Genomic DNA, 24,446 nt, shown 5'->3' with positions numbered 1-24,446 from the left:
TAAAATAGAATATTGTCCAAATCCAAGTAAGAAAAATTGGCCAAAGGGGGTTTCTTGCGCGAGAAGAGAGAAAAATAGAAAAGAGAAAAATAGGAAAAAAAGGCAAGAAAAATCGTGGGAGATCTCTTTCCACACGTTTTCTCTCTTCTCTCTCCACTTCATCAACAAGATAAAAAAAAGTCTTTTTTTTAAGAAGCTAAAATCGTTAGCTTTCCTCCCTCATTCTCTATATAATAGAATTAACACAAGGGTAGGAGACACTTCATTCTTTTTCTAGGGGTTTTTCTTAGTTGTTCTATCTTTTTCTCTAGCTCTAGTTCTAGGTTTATGCTTTAAACACTTTTGTAAGTTCTTTTTATTCAATTAATGAAAGCACTTTTGTTTTTGATTCAGTCTTTTATTTTTATTGTTTAAATAATTGAAGTTGTAATTTTCAAGTTCTAGTTCTAGGCTTAGTTCTAGGTGACAAGAACAATCTATGAAGCATGTCTTTCAAGTTCAATTTTTTTCTTTAAATTTGTTTTTTTCTAGTACTAGAAATTTCAGATTTGGTTTATTCCAGATCTGGTTTTTAGTATTGGTAGTATCTCAAATCGATCAAGTTTTCAGTTCAAGAGTTGAAGTTCAAGTAAGTATGCTCTTTCAGTAGTCTTCTCTCCCCCCTCTCATTCCCTTTTCTGACTACCCTTTCTTTCTTAATTTTAGGATCTTAATTTCAGTCGTTACATTATTGCTATCCCTTTCTCCCAAGGTTCATGGCTAGTGTATGTGTTGGCTTTGCCCCTCCTAGCCATAGAACCATCATTTTATTATTTTTATTTTAATTGTCTCCCTTTCCCTAAAGCCAAGTAGTGTAACCCTTGTAAGAGTGACTCTCTGGTCAAGTAGGGAAGCTCATATTATGATGCATCCCTCGGGCTAAGTAGAGAAACCTACTTGCGAGTCTCTCTCTAGCTTTATCCCCTTTCTTTTACTTTATTTTTATTTCAGCAATTTTTTTTCCTTCATTGCTTTTTAATTGCGTGGGATGTTTATTTTTAGCTATTTATTTATTTAATTTTAATTGCGTGGCTTGCGTATTTAAATTCTTAGATGACGAATGGTTAGGACGTTATTTTAGATACATTAGGACGGTAATTAGAATTAGATCACAACCATTAATCGGTTCATTTTCGCATTATTAAAAGAAGCAAAAAAATAAAGTGACTGCTCTTTGTGTTCGACCCGTAGCTACACTGATCCGTACTCTTGCGGTTACATTTTAAAATCTCAAACTGCCATCAAGGGTCCCGTGATAGGTTTTATCTTGTCGTCCCTAAACCAAGCTTCTTGTACACGTCATAAGACATGCCATCCACGGAGGAATATCGGTCAGAATTCAACGGAATGGGTAGTTAGCGACTACTAGCTGAACCACTATGGCATTATTATGGGGCCAGTTTAGGCCTTGCAAATCCTCTTCCGAGAATGTGATGACTGGGTTTTTCCAAGTGACCTTTAACTGCTATTTTGCCAGGCAGACAAAATGAGTGTGCGCCTTTTATTTCCTTGTAGATTCGCTCCTTGGGCCACCTATGATGGCGTGTCTGGTAGGACTAGTTGGCTTGTTAATGTATTTTGGCCTTTGATTGCTCGGCTATCCTTTATCCGCTGTCTTCTTTGCGTGATTACCCTACTGCTAATCTTCTACTGGTCCCTTCTAATTCGCTTGATCGACTTAGGGGCTCCGGAGGTATTCTTTGAGGTACCCTGCTTTGATTAGTTCCTCCAGCTCCTTCAGTGCCCGATAGTCATCCGTGTAATTCCTATTTTCCTTGTGGAAATGGCAATATTTCTTTGGTCGCGCTCTTTTAATTTGGACAACATTGGACGGGGCCAACAGAAAAATTTCTTGTCTTTGATTTGAGCAACACCTCTGAAGGCTCATTATTGAGTTGGGCAAGCGGTAAGTTCTTAGGGCTGGTAGCACTTGTCCTTTTTATGTCTAGTTCATCGTACTTTTGGCATACAGTTCCACTTTTCTTCTCTTAAGGTGGTTGAGTCGTCTTCTCACGTGTTGTCAGATCTCTATCTATTGTCACGTATTTCTGACACCTAGCTAGGAGTTTTGATAGATTTGCTGGGAAATTCTTGGATAGGGAATTGATTAGGTTTTTGTGGCTTACTCCCTAGTAAAGTGCTCTGAAGGTCATGCCATCTTCTAGGTCTTCAATTGCTATTGTTGCTTTGGTGAAGCGAGTAACATAGTCCTAGAGGGATTCATCTCGTCTCAAGCAGGGAAGCTCATATGATAATGCATCTCTCGGGCTAAGTAGAGAAATCTACTTGTGAGTCTCTCTCTAGCTTTATTCCCTTTCTTTTACTTTATTTTTATTTCAGCAATTTTTTTTCCTTCATTGCTTTTTAATTGTGTGGGGTGTTTATTTTCAGTTATTTATTTATTTAATTTTAATTGCGTGGTTTGCGTCTTTAAATTCTTAGATGACGAATGGTTAGGACGTTATTTTAGATACATATGTTTAGGACGGTAATTAGAATTAGATCACAACCATTAATCGGTTCACTTTCGCATTATTAAAAGAATAAAAAAAAATAAAGTGGCTGATCTTCCTATGTTCGACCCGTAGCTACACTGATCCATACGCTTACGGTTACATTTTAAATCCGAACACTCTCCCTAGCTGATCTCCAAACATATTAGATGTGTTTGGGTGGGGAGGCTGTGGATGTTCGCATGCTGCAGGATGAAGATTTCCTTCGAGAGTGGGAGCTGAGTGAAGTCCCGGGTGAGGGTCCGATCGAGTCCGATTCATGGTGGTTCAGCTCGATTTTTTTAAGTTTTAGCTTGTTTCCTTTACTGATCCAGCTCGGCTCTTTCTTGTCTTGCAGTGGTTAATGTGAAGGTAGACAATAAGGCCTGGGCTGCGGTGGCAGCAGAGACGAGGAAGAAATAGGAGGCTGAGCAGGCTGCTAAGAAGGCCGGCGACAAGGGCAAAGCAGTGGCGAGCCCCAACCCAGGCGCGAAGGTCGCCCTTCCCCCTGGTGCGGGCAACAAGTCCTCGCCCCTTATTATTGGAGGCAAGCAAGGGAAGGAGATGCCCCCTCCAATCCAATATTTAGCTCAGCATGGGACTCCGGGCTCTCTGAAAGGGAAGGAGCCAGCTGGCTCTGGAGAGAAGGCGCCAGGGCAGACCGGCATGCCTGACTGAGCTGGAGCAGGGTCCGATGGCCAGAAAAGGAGGCGCTCGCCCGTGGACGAGGGGTAGCACGGCAACCCTCCCAAGGTGGCCGGAACGGGGAAGCAGCCCGCTGATCCCTGGGTGGAACTGATGGAGAACGGCACCGTTCTGGACCCCGTTGTAGCTCGGGTTTGGTGCCATCGTAGCTGTCCCAAGAGGGACGTTGCCTGTGTGAGGAAGTTGCCTGACCTCGACTTCGCGGAGTAGGTCTACGCCTGGATGGGCGACGTATCTCTCGCCTCTCACCTCTCACCTCTTTGTGTTTATTTGAGTTCCTAGTATTCATGGCTCCGTTGGATCAATGCAGGGTTTTGCTTATATGGTGGAGGCTGTCCAATGGTTCGAGAACGTGGCCGTTGCTCGTGCCAAGGCAGATGACGAGGTAAAGCGTCTCCGGGGGGAGCTTCAGATGGCCATGGGTCAGCTGAAGAGTGAGAAGAGAAAGGCCCTATCTGAGGAGCAAAGGGCGAGAGACCATGAGGAGAGGGCTAGTGAGCTGGAGCTCGAGGTCGCTAAGCAGCTCAGGATCAACAACGGCCTTGTCAAGGAGAAAGACGCACTCCAGAGCGAGCTGGCCGAGGCTCAGGAGGCCAACAAAAAGAAAGAAGCTGAACACTCAACTCGGATTTCCGAGCTGGAAAAGAGGCATCAGGCCGAGCTGGCTTCAAACGATGAAGTCGTTGTTGAGAGGTGGCTGAACTCTGAAGTTGGTCAGAAATGGCTAGTTGACGTCAATGTCTCCTCATTTCAGGCCGGCTCAGAAGACGCCATTTAGTTCGTCCTTGGCAAGACGCCAGATTATGATTTTTCTGAGTATGAGTAGCATGCTCCTACCCCACCTCCTTCAGTGTAGCTCACCGGTCACGCCGAGGTTGATGAGGAGGTGACTCAAGCCGACCCTAAAGCAACCAAGTGAACCACCTCTCTCCCTCTTGAGCCAGCCTCCCAATTTCCACAATACTGATGTTTTTTCCCCCCTTTTTTTTTTCCCCCATTGCGGGAGCGATGTAATCTTCTTTCTTCTCTTTTTTTTTTTAAAAAATCCCATTTGGGAGTCGATGTAACTTTTGAGGGTTTCTTCCCTCCTTCATTAATGGAAAAGAATACTTTTTCTTCATTCATTGTGCCTCTTCAATTTCTGTAAGGTAGTTCCATTATTCAGTTGAGCATGATTCGGTCTTGTGTCGTAGTATTGTGAAGAATCATGCCTAGACCTGGGCCGCAGTACAAGTATGCCCAACCAGGATTGGGACTTGGTGCCGAGTTGGAGCTCGCCCTTCATGCTTTAGATGTTGTCTTTGAGTTGCCAAACTAGGGTATGGTCTTGGTAGTGCCGAGCTTGAGTTCAGTCTTAGATGTTGCCGAGCTGGAGCTCGGTCTTTATGCCTTAGATGTAAGGTCTTGAGTTGCCAAACTAGGGTCTGGTCTTGGTAGTGCCGAGCTTGAGTTCGGTCTTTATGCCTTAGATGTTAAGGTCTTTAAGATGCCAAACTTGGGTCTGGTCTTGGTAGTGCAGAGCTGGAGCTCGGTCTTAGATGCTGCAAAGCTGGAGCTCGGTCTTAGATGCTGCAAAGCTGGAGCTCGGTCTTAGATGCTGCAAAGCTGGAGCTCGGTCTTTATGCCTTAGATGTTAAGGTCTTGAGTCGCCAAACTAGGGTCTGGTCTTGGTAGTGCCGAGCTTGAGTTCGGTCTTTATGCCTTAGATGTTAAGGTCTTTAAGATGCCAAACTTGGGTCTAGTCTTGGTATTTCCGAGCTTGAGCTCGGTCGTAGATGCTGTAGTGCTGGAGCTCGATCTTTACTCCTTAGATGTTAAGGTCTTGACTCGCCAAATTAGGGTTTGGTCTTGGTAGTGCTGAGCTTGAGCTTGGTCTTTACGCCTTAGATGTTAAGGTCTTGAGTCGCCAAACTAGGGTCTGGTCTTGGTAGTGCCGAGCTGGATCTCGGTCTTTACGCCTTAGATGTTAAGGTCTTTAAGATGCCAAACTTGGGTCTAGTCTTGGTAGTGCCGAGCTTGAGTTCAGTCTTAGATACTGCCGAGCTAGAGCTTGGTCTTTATGCCTTAGAAGAGCCAGATATTTGGGAGAAGCTTCATAGTATATTGATGTGTGGTATGCACTTGGGACAAATACATTGCTTCGAAATAGAATCTAATCCGCTTCGTGAATAAAATTGAATAACTGAGTGAATAACTGAGATATGAAAGTTAAGGTGCTGATGATATAAAATCTATAAGAGTAACACTCAATCGAGGGGATTTCAATGCAATCTATTGATAAAATTGTCTACTGGTAAAATTTTTTCAGATTTTCAACATTCTATGCCCTTGGTATAGCTGTACCCCCTTGAGTTTGCAAGTGGTAAGTACCGAGGCGCACCACTTTGGAGACTATGTACTGGCCTTCCCAGTTTGCGCTTAGCTTGCCTTCACTTCTTGGGTCCGCTGCAGCAGCTTTCCTGAGGACCAAGTCATCAACTATGAATCCTCGTGGTTTGCCCCTTCAGTTGTGATACTGCCGGACCTTCTGCTTGTAGGTTTCATTTCGCACAAGTGCTTCTTCCCGAACTTCGTCTATGAAGTCGATGTTTGCTTGTAGCCCGGCTTCGTTCTGTGAAGCTTCGAACACTGTTGATCGGAAGGAGGCTTGGGTCACCTCCACAGGGGTTAACGCTTCAATCCCGTATGCCAATCGGAACGGTGTCTCCTTTATGGGGGTCCGAGTTGAGGTGCGATATGTCCAAAGTACACTGAGTAGCTGGTCTGCCCAGTTTTCCCGGTCCAGCTTTATTCCATCTAGAAGTATGTGGTTGGCTTTTTCTGCCTGGCCGTTTGATTGTGGGTGTGCTACAACAGTGTTTCGGAAATCAATGTTAAAGTTATTGCAGAAGAGCTTGGATTTTCGATTGTCGAATTGTCAACCATTATCTGTGACCAGTACCTTTGGGACACCGTAGTGGTATATGACGTCGTCCCTCACGAACTTTTCCACTGCCTGCTCAGTGATTTTGGCTAGGGGACTTGCTTCCACCCATTTAGTGAAGTAATTGATAGCGACAATCAAGAATTGGACACTGCCCTTTCCTTTCTTGAACTGTCCTAGGATATCCATTCCCCACATTGCGAACGGGATCAGATAGATCACTGAGCTAAGTTCTGTGGTTGGGACGTGTAGTATTGGGCCGTGTACTTGACACTTAAAGCACCACCGAACGAACTTCATTGTATCTTGTTGCATTTTTGGCCCATAGAACCCTTGGCGCAACACCTTGTAGGCCAGTGCCCTTCCCCCGATGTGTCCCCCACAAATTCCTTCGTGGACTTCGCGAAGTGTTTCTTCAGCTCGGTTCGGGGGCAGGCAATTCAGCAGGGGCCAGGATATTGCCCTTTTGTAAAGTGCTCCACCTTGGAGGGTGCATTTAGCTGCCCTCCTTTTGACTGCCCTTGCTTCTATCTGATCTCCTGGGAGATGTCTGTCTTGCAAATAGTCTACAATGGGGTCCATCCAGCTCAGCTTGCTCTGTATTGTTGCACATCAATTCTTGCTCATAGGTAGGTTGGCCTAATACTTCAAAGTATACTGAGCTTGCACAGTCCACGAGTTCTGCTATAGCTAGTTTGAAGAGGGCATCTGCTATTGCATTTTTCTCCCGCGGGATCTGTACCATTGCCTCGTAGTGCCCATTGACTTGGTTCACAATTAGTTAGAAGTCATTATGTGTGACCAGGTCGTTCGTCATTATAGTCAGTCTGATTCCCGCTATCAGGGCTTCATATTCTGCCTCGTTATTTGTTGCAGGGAATGCCAATCTGAGGGCGTATTGTATCGTGAATTGCTCAGGGCTTCGCAGCACAAGTCCTACGTCGCTCCTTATTGCGGTGCTGGATCCATCAACAAAGAGTTCCCACTTTCGGTTTGACTCGGCCTCAGGCTCTGTTGATTCTTCCGTCTGCGTACATTCTACCAAGAAATCAGCCAATGCCTGGCCCTTGATTGCACTTTTCGGTTGGAAATTCAATGTTGTGCTCACTTATCTCGATAACCCAACTCACCATACGTCCTGCTATGCTGGGGCTATGAAGTGACTTTCTTAGTGGTTGATCAGTTAGTACAGCTATGGTGTGTGCTTGGAAGTAGGGCCTCAGCTTCCTGGCTGTCACGATCAATGCCAATGCAAACTTCTCAATTCTCCGGTACCTTGTCTCTGCTTCCAGGAGCACATGACTCACATAATAGATGGGCCTTTGGGTTTTCCCTCCTCTCGCACGAGGACTGAGCTAATGGCTACTGTGGAGGTAGCGAGGTAAAGCTATAGCTCCTCTCCGGGCTCTGGCTGGCTCAGCAGAGGGGGCCTAGTTAGGCAGGCTTTGATTTCCTTAAAAGAAGCTTTGCATTCCTCGTTCCAGCGAAATTGATGTTGACATTTTCCTCCTCTTAGTAGCTTGAAGAAAGGAAGACACTTATCTCCACCTCGGGACAAGAACCTGTTCAGTGCGGCTAGGCACCCCGTCAGTTTCTGAACTTCGCGAATGTTTCTTGGCGGACGCATTTCTTGAATGGCCTCAATTTTGGAGGGGTTTGTCTCTATTTCCCTTTGTGATACTCGGAAGCCTAGGAATTTCCTAGAGGTTACTCCAAATGCACACTTGGTAGGATTCAGTCTCATCTGGTTCTGCTGTTGGACGTCAAAGGCCTCCTTCAGATCTAGCACATGATCGGTGCCTTTCGCGCTTTGACGAACATATCATCAACGTAAACTTCCATATTTCTCCCGATCTGGCTTCGGAACATTGTATTCACAATCCTCTGGTAAGTGGCTCTGGCACTCTTTAGGCCAAAAGACATTGTAGTGTAGCAGTAGTTGCCATGAGTGGTGAGGGAAGCAGTTTTCTCCTCATCTTCCATCTTCATCTTTATCTGGTTATAGTCAGAAAATGCGTCCATGAAGGTTAGCATCTCGTGGCCTGCAGTCGAGTCTATAAGGGAGTCAATCCGGGGCAAAGGATAGCAGTCTTTGGGATAGGCCTTGTTCAGGTTGGTGTAGTCTATACATGTTCTCCACTTTCCGTTGGAGTTCGGAACCATGACCACATTGGTTAACCAGGTCAGGTACTTCGCTCACAAACCCCACGGCTAGGAGTTTGTCAACCTCCTCTTTGATGATGGTGTTCTGCTCAGTCGTAAAGTTCCTGCGCTTCTGCTAGACAGGCTTGAGGCTAGGATTAACGTCCAGATTGTGCTCAACTACGGCCCTGGAGATGCCTGGCATATCAGAAGGTTTCCATGCGAAAATATCAAAGTTTTCGTAGAGGAAGTTTAAAATCTCGTCGCGGCGTTGGGAGCTCAGCAATGCTCCGAGCTGAACAGTTTTTGATGGCTCGGCCTCAGTGATTGGGACGATGAGAAGCTGTTCAACTGGCTCGGCTCGGGTCAGGAGGCTTTCATCTCGGCAATTAACAATTTCTACTATACACGCTAGGCCTGAACATGGTTTCTTGACAGACTTTATGAACTTGGCATAGCATTCCCGGGATTCCTTCTGGCTGGACTTGCATTCCCCGACATCGCTGTTGGTGGGGAATTTGACTTTCATGTGCTTAGTGGACACAATCGCCCCAAGGCCATTGAGACCAGGTCGGCCAAGGATTGCTTTGTAAGGTGAGGCGATCTTAGCGACCATAAAAGAAACCATGGTAGTGGCTGTCTGAGCTCCCTGTCCGTTGGTCATAGGCACGGTGGTATCGACAGTACCGGTTGGGGTTCCTCTCCTTTGGTTTAGCCGTCATGGGCCTGGGCCATCGAAAATACTTCTGATCTTGGATCTTTAAGAGCAGGTTTGTTCGGGAACGATCAAGTTCATATCGCTCGGGCTCAGCTGTATCAGGCGGCCGATCTGTTCTGTTCTTCTTCGGCTCGTGAGAATCGTCCCTAGGCCTCAGAGGCCTTTTCTTCTTCTCTGATTGATCACCTTTGTCAACTATTCCTCTGGCAGCCAGGACTTCCTCCATGTTGGCGTATTGATTGCATCGTCTCAACAGCTCGGGCATTATTTCTGGCAAGTCAAGGGCCAGAGACTGAACCAGATCAGGGTGCATTACCTCGTTGCACAACATACTATATGCCACTCCTTCCGGTAGGTTTTTTACCTCTAGCATCGCCTTGGTGAATCGGGCAAGGAACTCTCTTATAGTCTCTCTTGCTCCCTGCCTCATATTTATCACGTTTGCTTAGTTTGCTTTTGCTTCATACTTGCTTGGAAACGTGTGAGGAATGTTCTTGTCAGTTCTTCATAGCTACGGATGGACCGGGGCCGCAAGTTCGACATCCACACCAGCGCAACTCCTTTTAATGGGTTTGCGAAGGCTCAGCAGAGAATGGCGTCTGACCTGTCATGAATTGTCATGGCTGAGCTGTAATACAGGAGATGATCATAGGGATCTATGGTGTTGTCATATCCATTAAAGACGGGTATCACGAAAATTGGGGGGCAGTTCGGCGTCTATCAATTCGTCGGATAGTGCATTATAGGCCGGAGTTACAATTATGTCGGCCGGGTGCCTTTGCCTCTGCATTCCTTCTACTCGCTCAGTGAGGCGTTGGACGCGGCTCTCGAGGTCGTCCCTTCTCTCCTCGGCTCGGTGATCCGGGGAGCGACGTGCCCTGTCGGCTCTTCTAGGGCTTCTTCCTCGGTCTTGGTGACCACCAGGCCGACCTTGACCTTGCCGTGGTGCGCCTTTGGTCGGCCTGGTGGTCGAGCCTTGACCTCCATGGGGTGGATCTTGCCGAGTTGTCCTCTGGGAGTTCTTGTGTTCTTCTCTGTGAGAACGCGCTCCTCTAGTGAGTCTTTGAGGCGATAGTTGGCGTCTTCCTACCCGGGGTGGGGATCTACTGGCATCATATGTCTCTGGACTCTGGTGAAGTGTGGAACGACAAGCTCTGCTATTCTGGGCAAGAATGGGACCTTGCCGGCGCCCCTTGGTAGGAGACCGGGGTGGTACCGAATGAACAGTGTGTGATGTTCTGGCCGACCCCCTCTTAGCTGTTGATTGAGGGGTGACACTGTTAGGAGATTCGTCGTTGGGTTGTCTGCCCGAAATAGGCCTATGCAGCTTAGCTGAACCAGTCTGTGGCACAGGAAGTGCCGAGCTAAACTGACGTATGAAGTCCCGCACCAGTGTGTTTGTTGTTAACACTTGCAGCTGTAGGCTCTGCATCTGCTCTTCCATATTCGGGTGAGTTACCCGGGATGATGGGACATGGCGAGATAGCTGAGGGTTTTGCTCGCGCTGATCTCCCTCCCCCTAGGCAACTTGCGCATCAAGCCAGGCTTGCTGGTGACCTTGTAGAGGGGTCTCCGCTGGGACATTCTCCTGTTTTGCCATTGGAGGTGAATGAGGACGTCGAAGTGGTAAATCACGAGCGGACCTTACTTGCGTTGTTGTAGAAGAAACGACCTTCTCACTCCTTAATTGCATTGATCTAAGGTAGTTTTTTGTAACGTTTTCCCACAAACGGCACCAATTTGATGCGGCAAAAATTGACAGGATGATCTTCCCTACAGTTTTTGGTGCTCCAGCCGACCTGCACAGAAGAGAGGACATGGGAGAGCCGGGTTGACTCTACAGGGGACTCTCTGATGCTTAAGTCAGATCTTTCCACAGCAGATGCTCAAGAGAGCTTTTTCAGTAAAAGAAGTGATTGATCCTCCTTGAGGGAGGCTTACCTTGATATTTATAGGTTGCTGATGGAGGGAGGATGGGAGACGTTTGTGGAGAGTCCTGTTAGGCGTAGAGTCCTTGAGGGTAATGGCTCTCTAATGCTGGGAATATTCTAGATCCTAGGGTATACTGGGGGAATATTCCCCTCTTATCTCGGAAATGCCAATCGTGTGAGGGGTAGATGTCTCTGGTGACGTGTAGTGGATAGTCCTGTCCTTGTGAATAGGGATTACATTTCTTGAATGTAGGAGTGGACGAGAGCACGTTTCTGGGAACCTTGTTGACGTCGGGCCGAGGTGGCAGCTTGGCCAGATGAGATGCCGAGGTGACAACTCGGGCTGATGGAGGCCGAGGTGGCAGCACGGCCTGATGGAGGACTGAGGTGGCAGCTCGGCCAGATGAGATGTCGAGGTGGCAGCACGGCCTGAAGGAGGGCCTAGGTGGCAGCGCGGCTAGATAAGGTGTCAGTGTAGCATTGGTCAGGACGCTCCTTGCCCGTGCCGTGGTTAGGGAGAAATTCCCTCATCAGTTATTTTATCAATACTGATTGGTATCTAGCTCATTGGTTATCACTCTATGGGGCAATCGTTTTCCATCGATCAAGCCATTTGGTGGCTCAAAATATTATTCAAGAATTTCAGATCAGTATTGTTGTTATTGTTGTTGTAGAAACATTTCTTTGCCTTGCATGTTTTTCTGTCAACTGTATTGCCCCAATGGGTGTATCTGCCCCATGAAAATTCAGGTGGCATTCAATTTCTGATGACAGTAGATGTTAACAAGTAGAATCACTTGCATGTTAGAACTTATCTCTGGTTTCAAATATGAATGATTTTTCTGGTCTGTTTTGCAGGGCATCCAAATCTCCAAATTCAGTGGATCGTTCCTCTTTTAGTCGGTATGTGTTCTACTACTAATGTTTGCCAATCATTGGCTTCCCTAACATGAAAAAATCATGTAAACTGTCTTTGGTTAATTGTGCAACAGCTCCCCTTCCAGGTCAGTCAGCAAGTCATTTTCCAATTCAAGGAGCTACTCAGAGTATGTTTTCTTTTCTTCCGGCCATAACATTTGCTTAGATTTTGTGCAATTCAGTTAACTGCATTTAGGTTTTATCATTTTGATGCGTTTCTTGGCTTCACTTGTTCCAGCTCATGAAGGCTTAAGAGTACCTATAATCTAATTCGCTTTCCATTTTCTTCAGTTATTTTGTTGACTCAATATCTACTTTTATCAGTGAAAGGCACAGATCAAGGAGCATATCCAGATCACCTCAAACACGAAGGCATTCTATTTCTCCCGAAAAGTGGAATCGATCTCCAAGGAAGCGGTCTGTTTCTCCTCATTACCGGCATTCTCCGCGAAAACCTCGTTCTCCTTTACGGCGGAGATCACATCATTCAAGACACAGGTCATCATCATATTCGCAGCGTAGATCGCTTTCTCCTGTGCGGCGTAGACTGTCCTCTCCATCAAGACGTAGATCACCTTCTCCTGTGTGGCGTAGATCGCCTTCTCCTGTGAGAAATAGATCTCCTCCTCCTCTGCGGCATGGATTACTTTCTCCTGTGCGACGTAGATCACGTAGATCTCCATCGCCTCCACGTCGTAGGTCTCCTCCTATGCGTAGGAGGTCTCCTTTTAGTGTCCGTAGGAGGTCACCGGCTCCTTCCCGACGTCGGTCTCCTCCTTCTAGGTGGAGTTCCCCATCACCAGTTCGGGGCAGGTCACCCTCTCCAGTTAGGAGATCTCCTCTTTCTAGGTTCCCAAGCCATAGGAGGAGATCACCATTGCGATCTTCAAGACAGAGATATAGGTATTTGAAATTGAACCTGTGTTATTGTTTTCTTCTCCCTCTCCTCTTCAGCGCTTCAATCAAATTGTGTATGTGCAGGAGTCGTAGTCCTTATAAAAGTCGCAGTCCTGCATATCGAAGTCGTAGAAGCTTGAGTAGGGACCGTGATCTTAGAGCTAATGGTATGGAATCCAGAAGTGCACGTGATGATTATGTCTCGCAAAGGTACTACTGTTGCAATGTTCATGATAGATTTCTGTTTGATATTGTTGGTGTCGTTTTACTCTCTTCCTAGGGAACCATTGATTACATTATCTTTTACAATGTCGTAAAACCTGGTGCAGGGTCCCTGGGAAGACATCTCCTGTTCGTCATACTCCCAAGAGAGAGGTTGAACGACTAGGTCAGGCACACAGGGGATCAGATTCGGAGTCTCACCAACCACGAATTTCGTTGAGATCACCACAACGAGATCCTACCATCCGAAGGAACAATCAGAAAAAGCTTGCTTTGGCTCATTCACCGGATTCATCTCAAAGGTCGCCAGAATCATCACCGCACATGGGGAAATCAAGCCCTCAGGATGATAGGTCTGTTTCTTGGTTTGGGTCACTGCTTTATAGCAGTGTATATTTTGTTTGTTTCTCTCTTTCCTGTTCTGAGTTTGTTCTCTTACTTTTATATGCTTCTTAAGGGCCTGCAATCCATCTGAGAGTCCTGTGAGGCAAGGGAAAGAAAGGATGAGTCATGGCAGTCCAAGTCCTGTGAGACAACCAAGAAAACATATAGCTCATCATGACAGCTCAGAAACAAGTTCGGAGGAAGAGATGGGTCATGCCAGGTTGAATTTCACATTGATCGTCCTGCATTGCTTCTTCATATTGTGAACTCGTTACGATGCTTCAACATGTTCTCTTTGCTTGTTTAATTTATGGGGAAGTGTTTCCTGTGGGTGAGTGTGGTAGGAAGCATCTACAGAGATGCCCCCTCCCCATGCGCGCGTGTGGGCGCACGGGCCACACTCCCCCACAGAAACCTTTTCCCCTTAATTTATATAACTTACTATGCTAGACTTGTGTATTTTAGGGAGGATGGGGATTATAGAACTAATCATTCGGAAAGAAGAATCAGGCATTCACCCACATTTGGCCATAAGAACAATTATTCTGTGGAGGACTTCCAAGAGAAATTGTATCCCCCTGAAAGAGTGGATGGTCATCAGTCTGCCGAAGATATGGGCCATCCAGATAACACAGAGCTGAAAAAGAAAGACCAGGACAAAAAGAGGTATTCCGTCTTCTCACTATTTTACCTTCATGTCTATTAGTCTCTAATAAATAATGATGTGTAACTTTTGTGGCAGTTTGAAAGCTTCAATGGGAACTGATCATTCAGAAAATCCCATCCAAAAAGATTCTACTTTGGTGGGAGATATTGAGTATGGGCCTGGGAGGCAAGATGGAAGAAGCTTTGTACCGGATGATAGTCAGGTTGGACCACAATCTGCTAAGAAACGTGGAAGAGTTTCTCCTTCATCATGTGAAAAATTACAGAAATCATATTCCAGAGAAGGTAATAAATCAGAGGAGAGGAAGCATTCCCATTCAAGCAATGCTGAGGAGAGGGACCGGGGTCACATGACAGAAATATTACGGAAATCAATAAAGAAGGTTGATAGGAAGAATCGTCCTGGTGCCTCTGATTCTGATTCTGATTCAGAGGAAAATGGGAAACACAGATCTGATTATATGGAGAAGAGAAAGCATAAGAAGTCAAGTAGGCATGAAGTGGCTTCGGATGATAATGCATATGATGATTCTGAAATAGATGAAAGGAAGGAGGCCAAGAGAAGAAGGAAGGAAGAGAAGAGATTGAGGAAAGAGGAGAGGCGGCGACGAAGGGAAGAACGCCACCGTAGAAGGGAAGAACGCCGTGCGAGTAAGCTGAAAGCCAAATCAGTGGACACAGTTGCTCCACCTTCAGATTTTGAAAAAATTCGAAATGATGTGGATGATTCAGAACTTGAGGTTGATGCCAGGAAAGATTCAAATCCAAGTGACACTGACGAAACACAGTCTAAGCAGAAAAAACTTGAGATTGAGCTGCGAAAGAAGGCTCTTGAATCGCTAAGAGCAAAGAAGGGCACTAATTACTAAATTGTTACTTCTTTTTTTTCCGACAGTATCTATTAACATTTACTATTAAACAATATTTTGCTAGAAATGGGAGTTTTCCTGTTATGTAATAGTTGTTTAATGGAGTCTGTGTTTACTGCTGGCAGCTTTACCTGATAAATGAAGATTCCTGAGCCATACTAGATGTGCAACTTTGTGCAGAACTTGCTGCTAGATTTTTCTGGTAATATTTGCCTTCCCTTTGTTGGGAATTTGATTTTATTGTTTTGTCTGTGGCTTGATATGAGAACAGCTCAACATACTGAAGGATTCATATTTCATGTAATTGGCTACTGTATATTGCATTTTTTTTTTGGTTTAAAGAACTGCCTGTAGGATTGAACTATATTCTGTGTTATGGAGGTTTAAGAAATTGATTCACTAAAAAATTATATGGGTTGATCAAATTGCATAGAACTAGAGAGATGAAACCTAGAGGTATTCGAAGTTTTGTCTAATCTCAGATGAATACTAAATCAGCTTTGTGATTGATTGATAGATGAGAATACTGTCAACTAGGTGACTTGGTTGAGCAGGGCCTTGTGCAGTACCAGTTTTTGTACATCAAATCAGGTGATATGTCATACATACTTTGTGGGATTTTTAGAAGGAAGACTCCAGTCTCTATTGCCTAAAACCTCTTTACATGTAATTAGTTGAGCTGTCTTGTATTGTACTGTATTATATTGCGGTTTAACCTCTGTATGATTGGCAGCTTGACAGTGCTGGGACTGTTTTAAAATTCACCAAGATGATATAGGCTACCGAGTCATCCTATCTTGATCTTGATGTCAGCTCTTAACTTTCTGTGGACCACATCACAATGTATGTATGAATGCTGATAAACTGTAAAAAGTTAATGCAAACTTATTTTTCATTTGAGTTTTGAAGTTCATTGTGTTTGTACTTACCAGGGATCCTTTGTTTGTTTCATCTTCTTTTTTTTCTCCCTTCTCTTTTGATGGAAGTGGGATTCTGCTAATGTGGTGTCTTACTGAATGAGATCTGGACATAAATGTCTTATTTGTTTCATCCATTTCCTTTTCCTGTTGCAGTCTTGATTGTATCTGAATATTTGACCTGTTAGTGACCAAACTGAATTATATAGCGGCTGTGGCCTTGTAAATTAGTGTGTACGGCCTTGTCAAGGCCTGATCTGTTACAGGTGCAAAAAATCTTTGGTTCAATAAGTTTGACATGTATCTCTATTTTTGCGGTTATACTCCAAAGTCCAAACAGATGGTAGGTACACCTTAACAGAGAATATAATTGATTCTTACAGTTGAGGTTTGGTAGAACTCATAACTCTGCAATAAAATGTTCTTAGACCTGGTGCATCGGATATACGATAACAGTCTTGTATTTGTATTTGTGATCTCTATTGTTTTTTATGTTAATCTTTACTATGGGCCCGTATGCCTGATTCTGTCTGCATGTCCCAAGTCTAGTTTTCCTCTCTTCTATGCTATAACTAGTTATTGACAGAGGTTGATCTCATGGGCCACATTATGGTAAAACATTGGAAAGACTTGGCATTGTTAGACTTATATGAGAGGGAATGAAAATTTGTATGTTATGATCTAGCCATGATTTGTGTAAAACCTTTTCTTCAAATTTAACTCAAACTAGGCGTGGACTAGTTGAAAGGTCGCTGGTGCAGAATTCCAGCAAGAAGAGAAGATGGGCTTGTTTTGGGTTAGCTTTAGTTTATTGGTTCCAACTGAACTTATACTGCCTTTGGATTTTACTAGCATGGATCATTCCATAATTAACCTGTTAAAGCTCCAGTGGTGCATTTTTATTTATTTTTGTGAGATTACCTGGTTGTGCAAGATGCCTTTTAATGGCATGGGTTGATGTTGGGATTGGGATTGGGATTGGGATTAAAGTGATGCATTGTAAGAATACTGAATGGCAATATTCTTGTCCATAAGACGATTTGGTTTATGATCTTTCACATGGTGTTTCTGTAAGTGCGTGATTTGTTGAGTGTCTTTTTTGTAGGCCTCTCAGATGTTGATAAATGAGAGTTTCACATCTTACATTAAATTTGTGAGTAATTATCTGTCTCTCACTTGATCCATAGAAAACCCATGGAGGTTATGCTATTGTGTCAATAGTTAGCTAAATTGAACTGTGACAAGGTATGGACTGGTGTGCCATATTCTTGAGTGACATGAAGACTGCTATGCCATTCTTAAGTGACATGAAATTGCTGTGCAGTTGAAAGTTTTTAGTTAACATTCAGGAGTTTGTGATATAATCATATAAGTTGAAGATATCGCAATGTATAGATAGATGATGTTGCTGAGATTCTTGGTAGTTTATCTGTCTAGGTAAAGAATATTCCCTTTCTTACAAGCTATGGGCTAGCTTTTACTAAATGTTCTTAAAGTTTAGAATAGATGTGACTAAAACAAAGAGAGATTTTGCAACCCTGGTTAGTATTTAATTAACAGGACAGGTGGAGTGGGGGTTGGTAGCTAAAGAAGAGTATTGAAGTGCCAAATTTGAAAAGCTCCAGAAACCTTGAACACAGGACCACGTGTTGACTTCTAAGTGTGCTCATTCACAAAGTATAGTGAGATGTGAGGGATGTTCTGAGATAGTTAGGTAGTTAATCTGAGTGAAGTAGGTAAAAAAGATTCTACTTCTTACAAACTACTGCTGGCTGTACTGAATGCTTAAATATGCAATATATGTGACCAAACAAACAGGAGTTTTGCAAGACCTTGTGTGGACCTAATTAACAATACAGGTGGAGTAGCGGGTTGGTAGCATAAGGAGAGTAATGAAATTCCAAAAATTGAAAAACTATAGGCGTATCGCATGCAGGAAAGGCATTTGAGTCCCAAGTCACTAGGGCTTGTCTGGCCTTTTTTGACACTAATACTGACACCGTACAGACTTGAAGGAATCGGTCTTCTTGGTGCGTGTCCATTGTATTGGATTGGGGAATTTGAAAAGTCCCACACCCCCCATCCCCCACCCCCCCCCAAAAAAAAAAAAAAAAAGGAAGAAGGAAGTTGTTGCTGAAATAATTTGGTTGTTAGTGAAGGAAAACCATCATCGTAAAATTTCCTCCCGTTTATGTCCATGCATCCTTATATTTTTCAGCTATCTTGTGCATGCTATGTAGGCATTCACCCCTTTTCCCCATGGTTCTATCCATTTGGGTTGATATTTGACATTTAAGCATGGAAACTTCAAAATTGGACACCCATCCAATCTGCTATATGGCAAAGTTATTACCAGAGCGGCTCATTATTGACAAACTTATACGTTTACTAAAATGCTGTATATATTATATATTAGAAATCATTTGAATATATATATATATATATAATATAATATAATATAATTTTATTCAGAGCATGTATTATCATATCGGTAACGAAGAAAAAGAAAAAGCGGAGCGAGAGAATGTGGATGAAGTCACAGCAGAGAGCAGCTAAACCGTTTCAAAAATTCGAAATATGAGCTCTTCGCATGGAGAAACCCTGGGATCAGAAGTTGTAAGATTGATTCTCTCTTTCTGTTTTTTTTTTGTTTTTTTTTTGGTGGAAAGGATTGATTCTCAAAGTAATAATAAAGTGAAATATTCTAGGTTTTATTTTCCCTAGGAAAATTGATTGCTAAGGTCCCCACCGTTAAGCTATGGCAGCTCCAGCTTGCAGACTGGCACCAAGTTTTGTCACATGGAAGCTTGTGAGTATTTTGACCATGTGTCTAGGAAGTGGTCTAGAACTCTAGATTGGGAGTGGTTATTCTCTACGGTGAATGCAATGGTGTGAAGAGCATCGGATCCAAGAACACGTCCCAAGGTCATCTTGGCACACGTCCCAATGTCGGCTTGGCCATTTGATGTTAATTGCACCATCACAATCGCTGCAAAGGATGTTTATACCTATATTGGTTGCATGCTAAATATTATGACAAGTATAGTCTTATAACATCCCACTTGCATATTCTTGCGTTTTTAGGTGTTAAAAGTGGATCAATCTGAATCCAACAAAAAAAAGGAAAAAAAAACGTGGATCAATTGAAGGGTGGTGGATCTTAAATGGCGTGAACTCTTTTGGGTTTGGATATGCTATAACCAGGCCAAACTCAGATTAGATCCTGGGTTTAAGAAACAACACAGTGGTACCCCTAGAATTTTAGTATGGCTTAAATATAATTTAGGATCGGGTTTCTCTGCACCCACATTGAATGGATTTGGTGGACAGAATTCCGTTCAACGCGGGGCATCCAGGCCACTTGAGGTGGGGTTCTCCTCCATCGGATCCTGTAGTGAATTCATCGCATGGCTTAAGAAAGCTAATCCTAAAATTTTTATCTGGAGTTAATGTTTCATTTGTTAGCATGTGTATCTTGACTTGCTAATCTTATATTCCACTTTGGTTAAGTTGATAGCTTTTTTTGCCCAGAAAAAAACAATGAATAGCGGGTAATTGGTTTATAGGTCTGGATTCGTTGGAACTCAGGATCCGGATGATTTTGTTTATGCTATTTCTGTGTCTAGAAACAGTAAAAATGATTTTTTCTATTCCGGTGCTAAGAAATGATTTTTAGAATTGTAAAAAGGTGTTTGATTTTTCTGTTTTTTGAAACGCTTTTCAACAATGCAGTTGGGTTTAAGACACAAGTGAAAGCACGATATTGCAGGTATGCAGTTCATGAGTTAAGGCATGATGTATGAATTGCAAGTATGTTTCGTGGAGATGAGCTTCAGAAGGATAAAGGCAATTCAGAACTGTGAGCTTCGCACAACCAGGTTGGAGATGCTGCTTCTGAATAGAGAGAAATTTCAACAATGGGTTGGGTTGGGGTAAGTCGACTGAAGTTTCAGGGTTTTCACAATTTTTATCCCCCTCACTTGTTTCTCAAAACAAAAAAATAAGTCTTGCTTGTTTCCCCGTTCCTATTTCTAGATATAGAAATAAGAATCAATTTCTATTTCTATTTCGAAAAACAAGTGAAACAAAACATAAAAATAAAATGGTTTTTGAGATGTTTTTCCGTTTTTAAGCATAGTAAAACGAAAAAAATAATTTCTGAAAACAAAATCAAACGGATCCTCAATTTTTGCAATTTCATTTGTGTAATCTACAGGGAAACACAAATTTGACAAGACATCATCAGCCCCACTTGGTTTGTCTAATCCTTTATAAGAAACCTAAAAGACACTTCCCAAGTGACCAAAGAAGCCAAAAAGCTTTGGTAAAGTCTTAATACGATTATGAACGTAATTGCCTCCATTTGAGTCTCTGATTTGACCTTCGTGCGATAGAATCAACATGGAAGACATTATTGCATTATATATATCCAAAGAACCAAAGTTGCCATGGAGGACTACTGAGCCTATTTAATGGTGTCAATCACGGACTTGGGATGCATGAAGTGTTATCTCAACGTTTGCTACTACAAATGAGATGTCGTGCACATATAGATATATTTCTTTGACATTAATACCTCTTCATAAAAAGTATTTATTATTTATCACGGAAAATAGTTTTTACATGCCTGTGTTGTGATCAGAACGTCACCCTCCTATTATCAGTCATATGTCAAATTTCAAAGTTAAATACAATTAAATATTCTTTCATGTATTGCTGTGCATTTTCTTAAGCAAACCTGCGGTACACTTATAACTATTGTGCATTGGAAATTGTTGTTTTGGGAAATGGCAAACTTCGATAAGGGAAAACTTATGTCATGTGGTAGTTGTCGACATGTAAAGTGGACATGTATGAATGGTTTCTACAATGATTACCTTATTGTGGCGGTAGTAACTAATTAGGAATGGGTTTACAATCAAGCTTTGTGGCCATTGCATAGATAGAAAGTAATTGGGAAGGGGCATCTAAAGGGAGCATGAGGTAGTCATTTCCTTGCCCCATGTGAGAGAGGTTAGGGTGGCGTTGTTGGGCCAAGTTCTTTTGGCCTCCCCTAACGTTCCCTAGGTTTATACCCTCTCCTTCCCCAATAGGAGGTAGAATGTCTTTTCACATAGAGAGAGAGAGAGAGTAGACCCATGCACTAGTGCGAGGGCCACTAGTAGTGTGCACTGTGCACACAGAGATTCAAGTGGAAGGCAAGGTAGTCATTTCATTACCCCATATGATAGGGCATAGGGGCATTATTGGAGATTATCCTTTTTTTCATATCCTTATTTAATTAAAGGAAAATGTATCATTAAATTGTCTGCGAAGGTTATTCCAGCAGTTCCTCTCTCTCTCTCCTACGCCTTATTGATGAATCGTTACCCGTCTTTCTAATTGTTGGGTTCTCCATGTTAGCTCATAGAGCCCTCTCAATTAAAATTTGAACATTTGATTGGAACAAACTTTTAATTGTCCTTGAGTTCTGAGTTTTAGGAAGAAGAGGGGAGAACCTTCCTTACGCATAGTGGAACTTCAACTAATGCAAACACCATATTTAGAAAGCAGTTTTCTATTCAATCTCTTGACCAAGGGATTTAGATGACATGTGAAGAACAGTGGAAGTATTATGATCCTCGGTAGGTGTACTTTTCCTTTATCCATGATGGAGGTAAACTTTCTTCCCAATATTCTAAAGGTAGATAAAGTATATTCACGTAAGATTTATCTAGCCTGACTGAGTGGCATAGGTGACTGGTTGTCACTAATACATCAAATCAGAATGTGATGTGCCCATTGTTAGGAAAACCCACTTGCACATCCGTTCCTAGTCTCACCCAAATGGTTTCGCATCATCCTCCAAGAGTTGGTTGGCCAGACCATATATTGAATCAAAATAACCTTGAGATGGGCTGTTCTGGGTGGCAATAAGCCATTTCAAGTTGGATCAATCAATTCTAATAGAAAATAAAACTTAGATCCAATCTGGTTTGTTCGAACTAAGTAATGGTTCAATCCAAACTTCAGCCCAACCCATAACCCAAAGTAATTGGGTCCGGTGAACCATTGCCATCCCATACTTGCTGTAAAGCATAAATTCAATATGAGAAAAAACAACACTGCCAGTTTGGCATAGGAAACTCCCAAACTGGTGGTGTGGACATGAAAAAATAGGATACCCCCTATGTGGGTTCATGATGCTCTCACCGTCTCACGTGTTTCCACTGACTCAATTGTTAGCACAAGAGCCATGCAGACACGCAAGTTAAGGTTCCTTTACAAAATCAATCTAGGGTGCATAGTCTATAGAATACTCTCAACGGGCGAGAGAATCTGATAATTTGCCATGAGGTGCCTTATTACTTTATTAATAGGGCCATGAGGTGCCATAGTGCTTTATTAATAGGGCCATGAGTATTTTATTATAGGACCATGAAGTGTCTTAGTACTTTATTAATAGGGCCATAAGGTGCCTTAAGGGGTGGTAAATATTAATAATCCTCCCTTGGCATGTGGGGAGTGGGGGTGGTGAGAGAGAAAGTCAATAGAGTAATCCTAAAGACTAAGCAATGTTCAAAGGCTTCTTCTGCCCCTTCCTTATTATTATACCAGAACCGAGACCATGTGCGGAACATGATCTGCTCCTTTCCTTTTCTTTTCTTCTTTCTTTTAAATTCTTATCAACCATTAAGATGGAATTCAGTTCAATCGATTTTGGTCTGGTTTGGTTTTTTATCTATTCGATCTGATTTCGATCGATCTTAATGGTCAGTTCAATCAGTTTTGATTTTGTGTCGAAAACCAAAAACCCAAATCCTAAGTATCTTACCAGAGTTCGGTTTTGATTCAATACGGTTTTTTATCCGTTCCAGTCCGTCTAACTGGTTCGGTTCAGCCCAATAATTCCACTGGCCCAATAAAAGTCTTCTCTCTAACTCTTAGAAGAAAAGAAAACCATAAGGTAGAGAGAGAAAGAGAGAGAGAGAGAGATTGGTGTAGGGGCCGGGTTGTCTTCCCAATATGAGAATCAGAAAAGGGGTTCCACCTCTGCTAAACTCCACGCTGCAACTTGCAAAACCAGTCCATCAAATCAAAATGATTTTGAGACATCAAATCTATTTATTTTCCTACGGCTTTGATGAATTATTGACTTTTCACAGTTTTGGTCAAATGGGTAATCTAATGTTTACGATTGCATCATCGATAAAAATTAACCTAACCCAGAGAAGAAAACGAGGAGAGTGGTTGATGTATTAATAAGGCGGCCAAATAAGTCAAGGAAGAACAGGTGGGCAATGTTTGGATACTAAGAAAGGAAAAGAAAATAAGGAGGGAAGACAGGAGCGTAGAAATAATGTTGGTTTGTACTTTCTTTCCCCGAGCAGCCGAGCAGCCGAGCAGCCGAGCTTGGCAATCGATACCATGTCGGGAATCGTGACAGTGACGTTTTCCCACTCTTTCATGTGCTCGTTACCCCACACTTTTTTCTACTGCTGTGCTGCCACACTTTTATCCCCCACTGCTTCTCCCACCACCGTATTCCCGCCGCCCACCGCCCACCGCCACCGTCACTTCCACCACCACCATCTCAATAACCCGTTGCCCGCTTTCTCCAATTTATGTTCCTTAATTTAATTTTTTTGGGTAAAATGTTTCTTAATTTATTTTTTATAAAGAGAATCAAAATTTTAGTAATAAAATCAAGGGAAATAGGTATCACTCTCTTCTATCTCTTCCCTTTGGAACTAACTTCTCTATCATACCTTTTTTTTTTTTCGATTCGTACCAAGTTCGTTGTTCATCAACTGTGCTACCCCCTTGGATTGTATACCAGTACCATACCAAATATTGATATTGAATAGATTCGATATAATATTGATATGAGAATACTATATCAAATTAGTATTTGATACGTTATCGATATGAAACATATTAATGAAATACCAAATCAATACCATACTAAATATTAATATCGAATCAAATTGACTTCCTTACTTTCATCTCAACCTCTTAGCTTTAGAAAATCTAGGGACATGCTTGACCCTCTCCCTAAAATCAAACATAATTAAGTAGTGGAAAGTAACAATTGTATGGGGAATTAGATATGATACATACACTGGTGCCAATGATATACAAGGCATTTTTGGTATTTGGTGTGGGGCCGTTATTCAATTATTTGGTGTGTTGCGCTATACCTAGAGAATAATTTGGCTCTTAGAATTTCATTCTATTTTATTAGAACCTAGATGCAGATGACATGGTTTTAACTATCAGTATTAGATCGGTGAAATTAGGTGATCCATATTGATTTACCATGTCTTTGATCTTGATATCTGATTGATATTGTATCGGTTGAATGATACAAGAAAAAATTTCAAAAATCTATTTTTGAAATGTTACCAAACGCAATCTTAAACGGAATAAAGCGTTTGGTGCATTTATGATGTGTTTCGTTTTTCTTCGAACAAAAAGTGAAAAAAAAATAGAAATTAGAAAAATGATAAAGGGTATTTCCATCGTTCTAATTTCATTATATATATATATATATATATATTTTAACATAGAAATTAAAATTTTCGTTTTTAATACTAAACGTTTACAAAAACATTACCAAACGCTAGGATAACAGAGGGAAAAG

At 42.6% G+C, this 24,446-nt stretch overlaps 1 protein-coding gene across 5 annotated transcripts in view; it reads left to right on the top strand.

Moving 5' to 3' along the window:
* The window catches only part of LOC122063033 (serine/arginine repetitive matrix protein 1-like), a 29,061-nt gene extending 12,937 nt beyond the window's left edge, over positions 1-16,124 (top strand). The window contains exons 7-17 of one of the 5 annotated variants that reach the window (XR_006135189.1): positions 11,809-11,853; positions 11,943-11,996; positions 12,193-12,771; positions 12,850-12,975; positions 13,095-13,340; positions 13,445-13,591; positions 13,837-14,037; positions 14,114-15,108; positions 15,424-15,497; positions 15,640-15,749; positions 15,839-16,124. Coding sequence is in view for 1 of the 5 variants with exons in the window: in XM_042626688.1 (XP_042482622.1) it covers positions 11,809-11,853; positions 11,943-11,996; positions 12,193-12,771; positions 12,850-12,975; positions 13,095-13,340; positions 13,445-13,591; positions 13,837-14,037; positions 14,114-14,906 (2,191 nt within the window). In the remaining 4 variants the exon portion in view is untranslated. Of the gene's footprint in view, positions 1-11,808; positions 11,854-11,942; positions 11,997-12,192; positions 12,772-12,849; positions 12,976-13,094; positions 13,341-13,444; positions 13,592-13,836; positions 14,038-14,113; positions 15,271-15,423; positions 15,498-15,639 lie in introns of those variants that run through there. The other 4 variants (XR_006135190.1, XR_006135191.1, XR_006135188.1 and 1 more) reach the window with 4 other exon arrangements.
* Positions 16,125-24,446: the final 8,322 nt, after the last annotated feature.

This window comes from Macadamia integrifolia, unplaced genomic scaffold (genome assembly GCF_013358625.1).
Source record: "Macadamia integrifolia cultivar HAES 741 unplaced genomic scaffold, SCU_Mint_v3 scaffold1183, whole genome shotgun sequence".
In the NCBI taxonomy this organism is placed as follows: Eukaryota; Viridiplantae; Streptophyta; class Magnoliopsida; order Proteales; family Proteaceae; genus Macadamia; species Macadamia integrifolia.
Note: the sequence above shows the minus strand (reverse complement) of the source record. Positions and strands in the feature narration are given on the sequence as shown.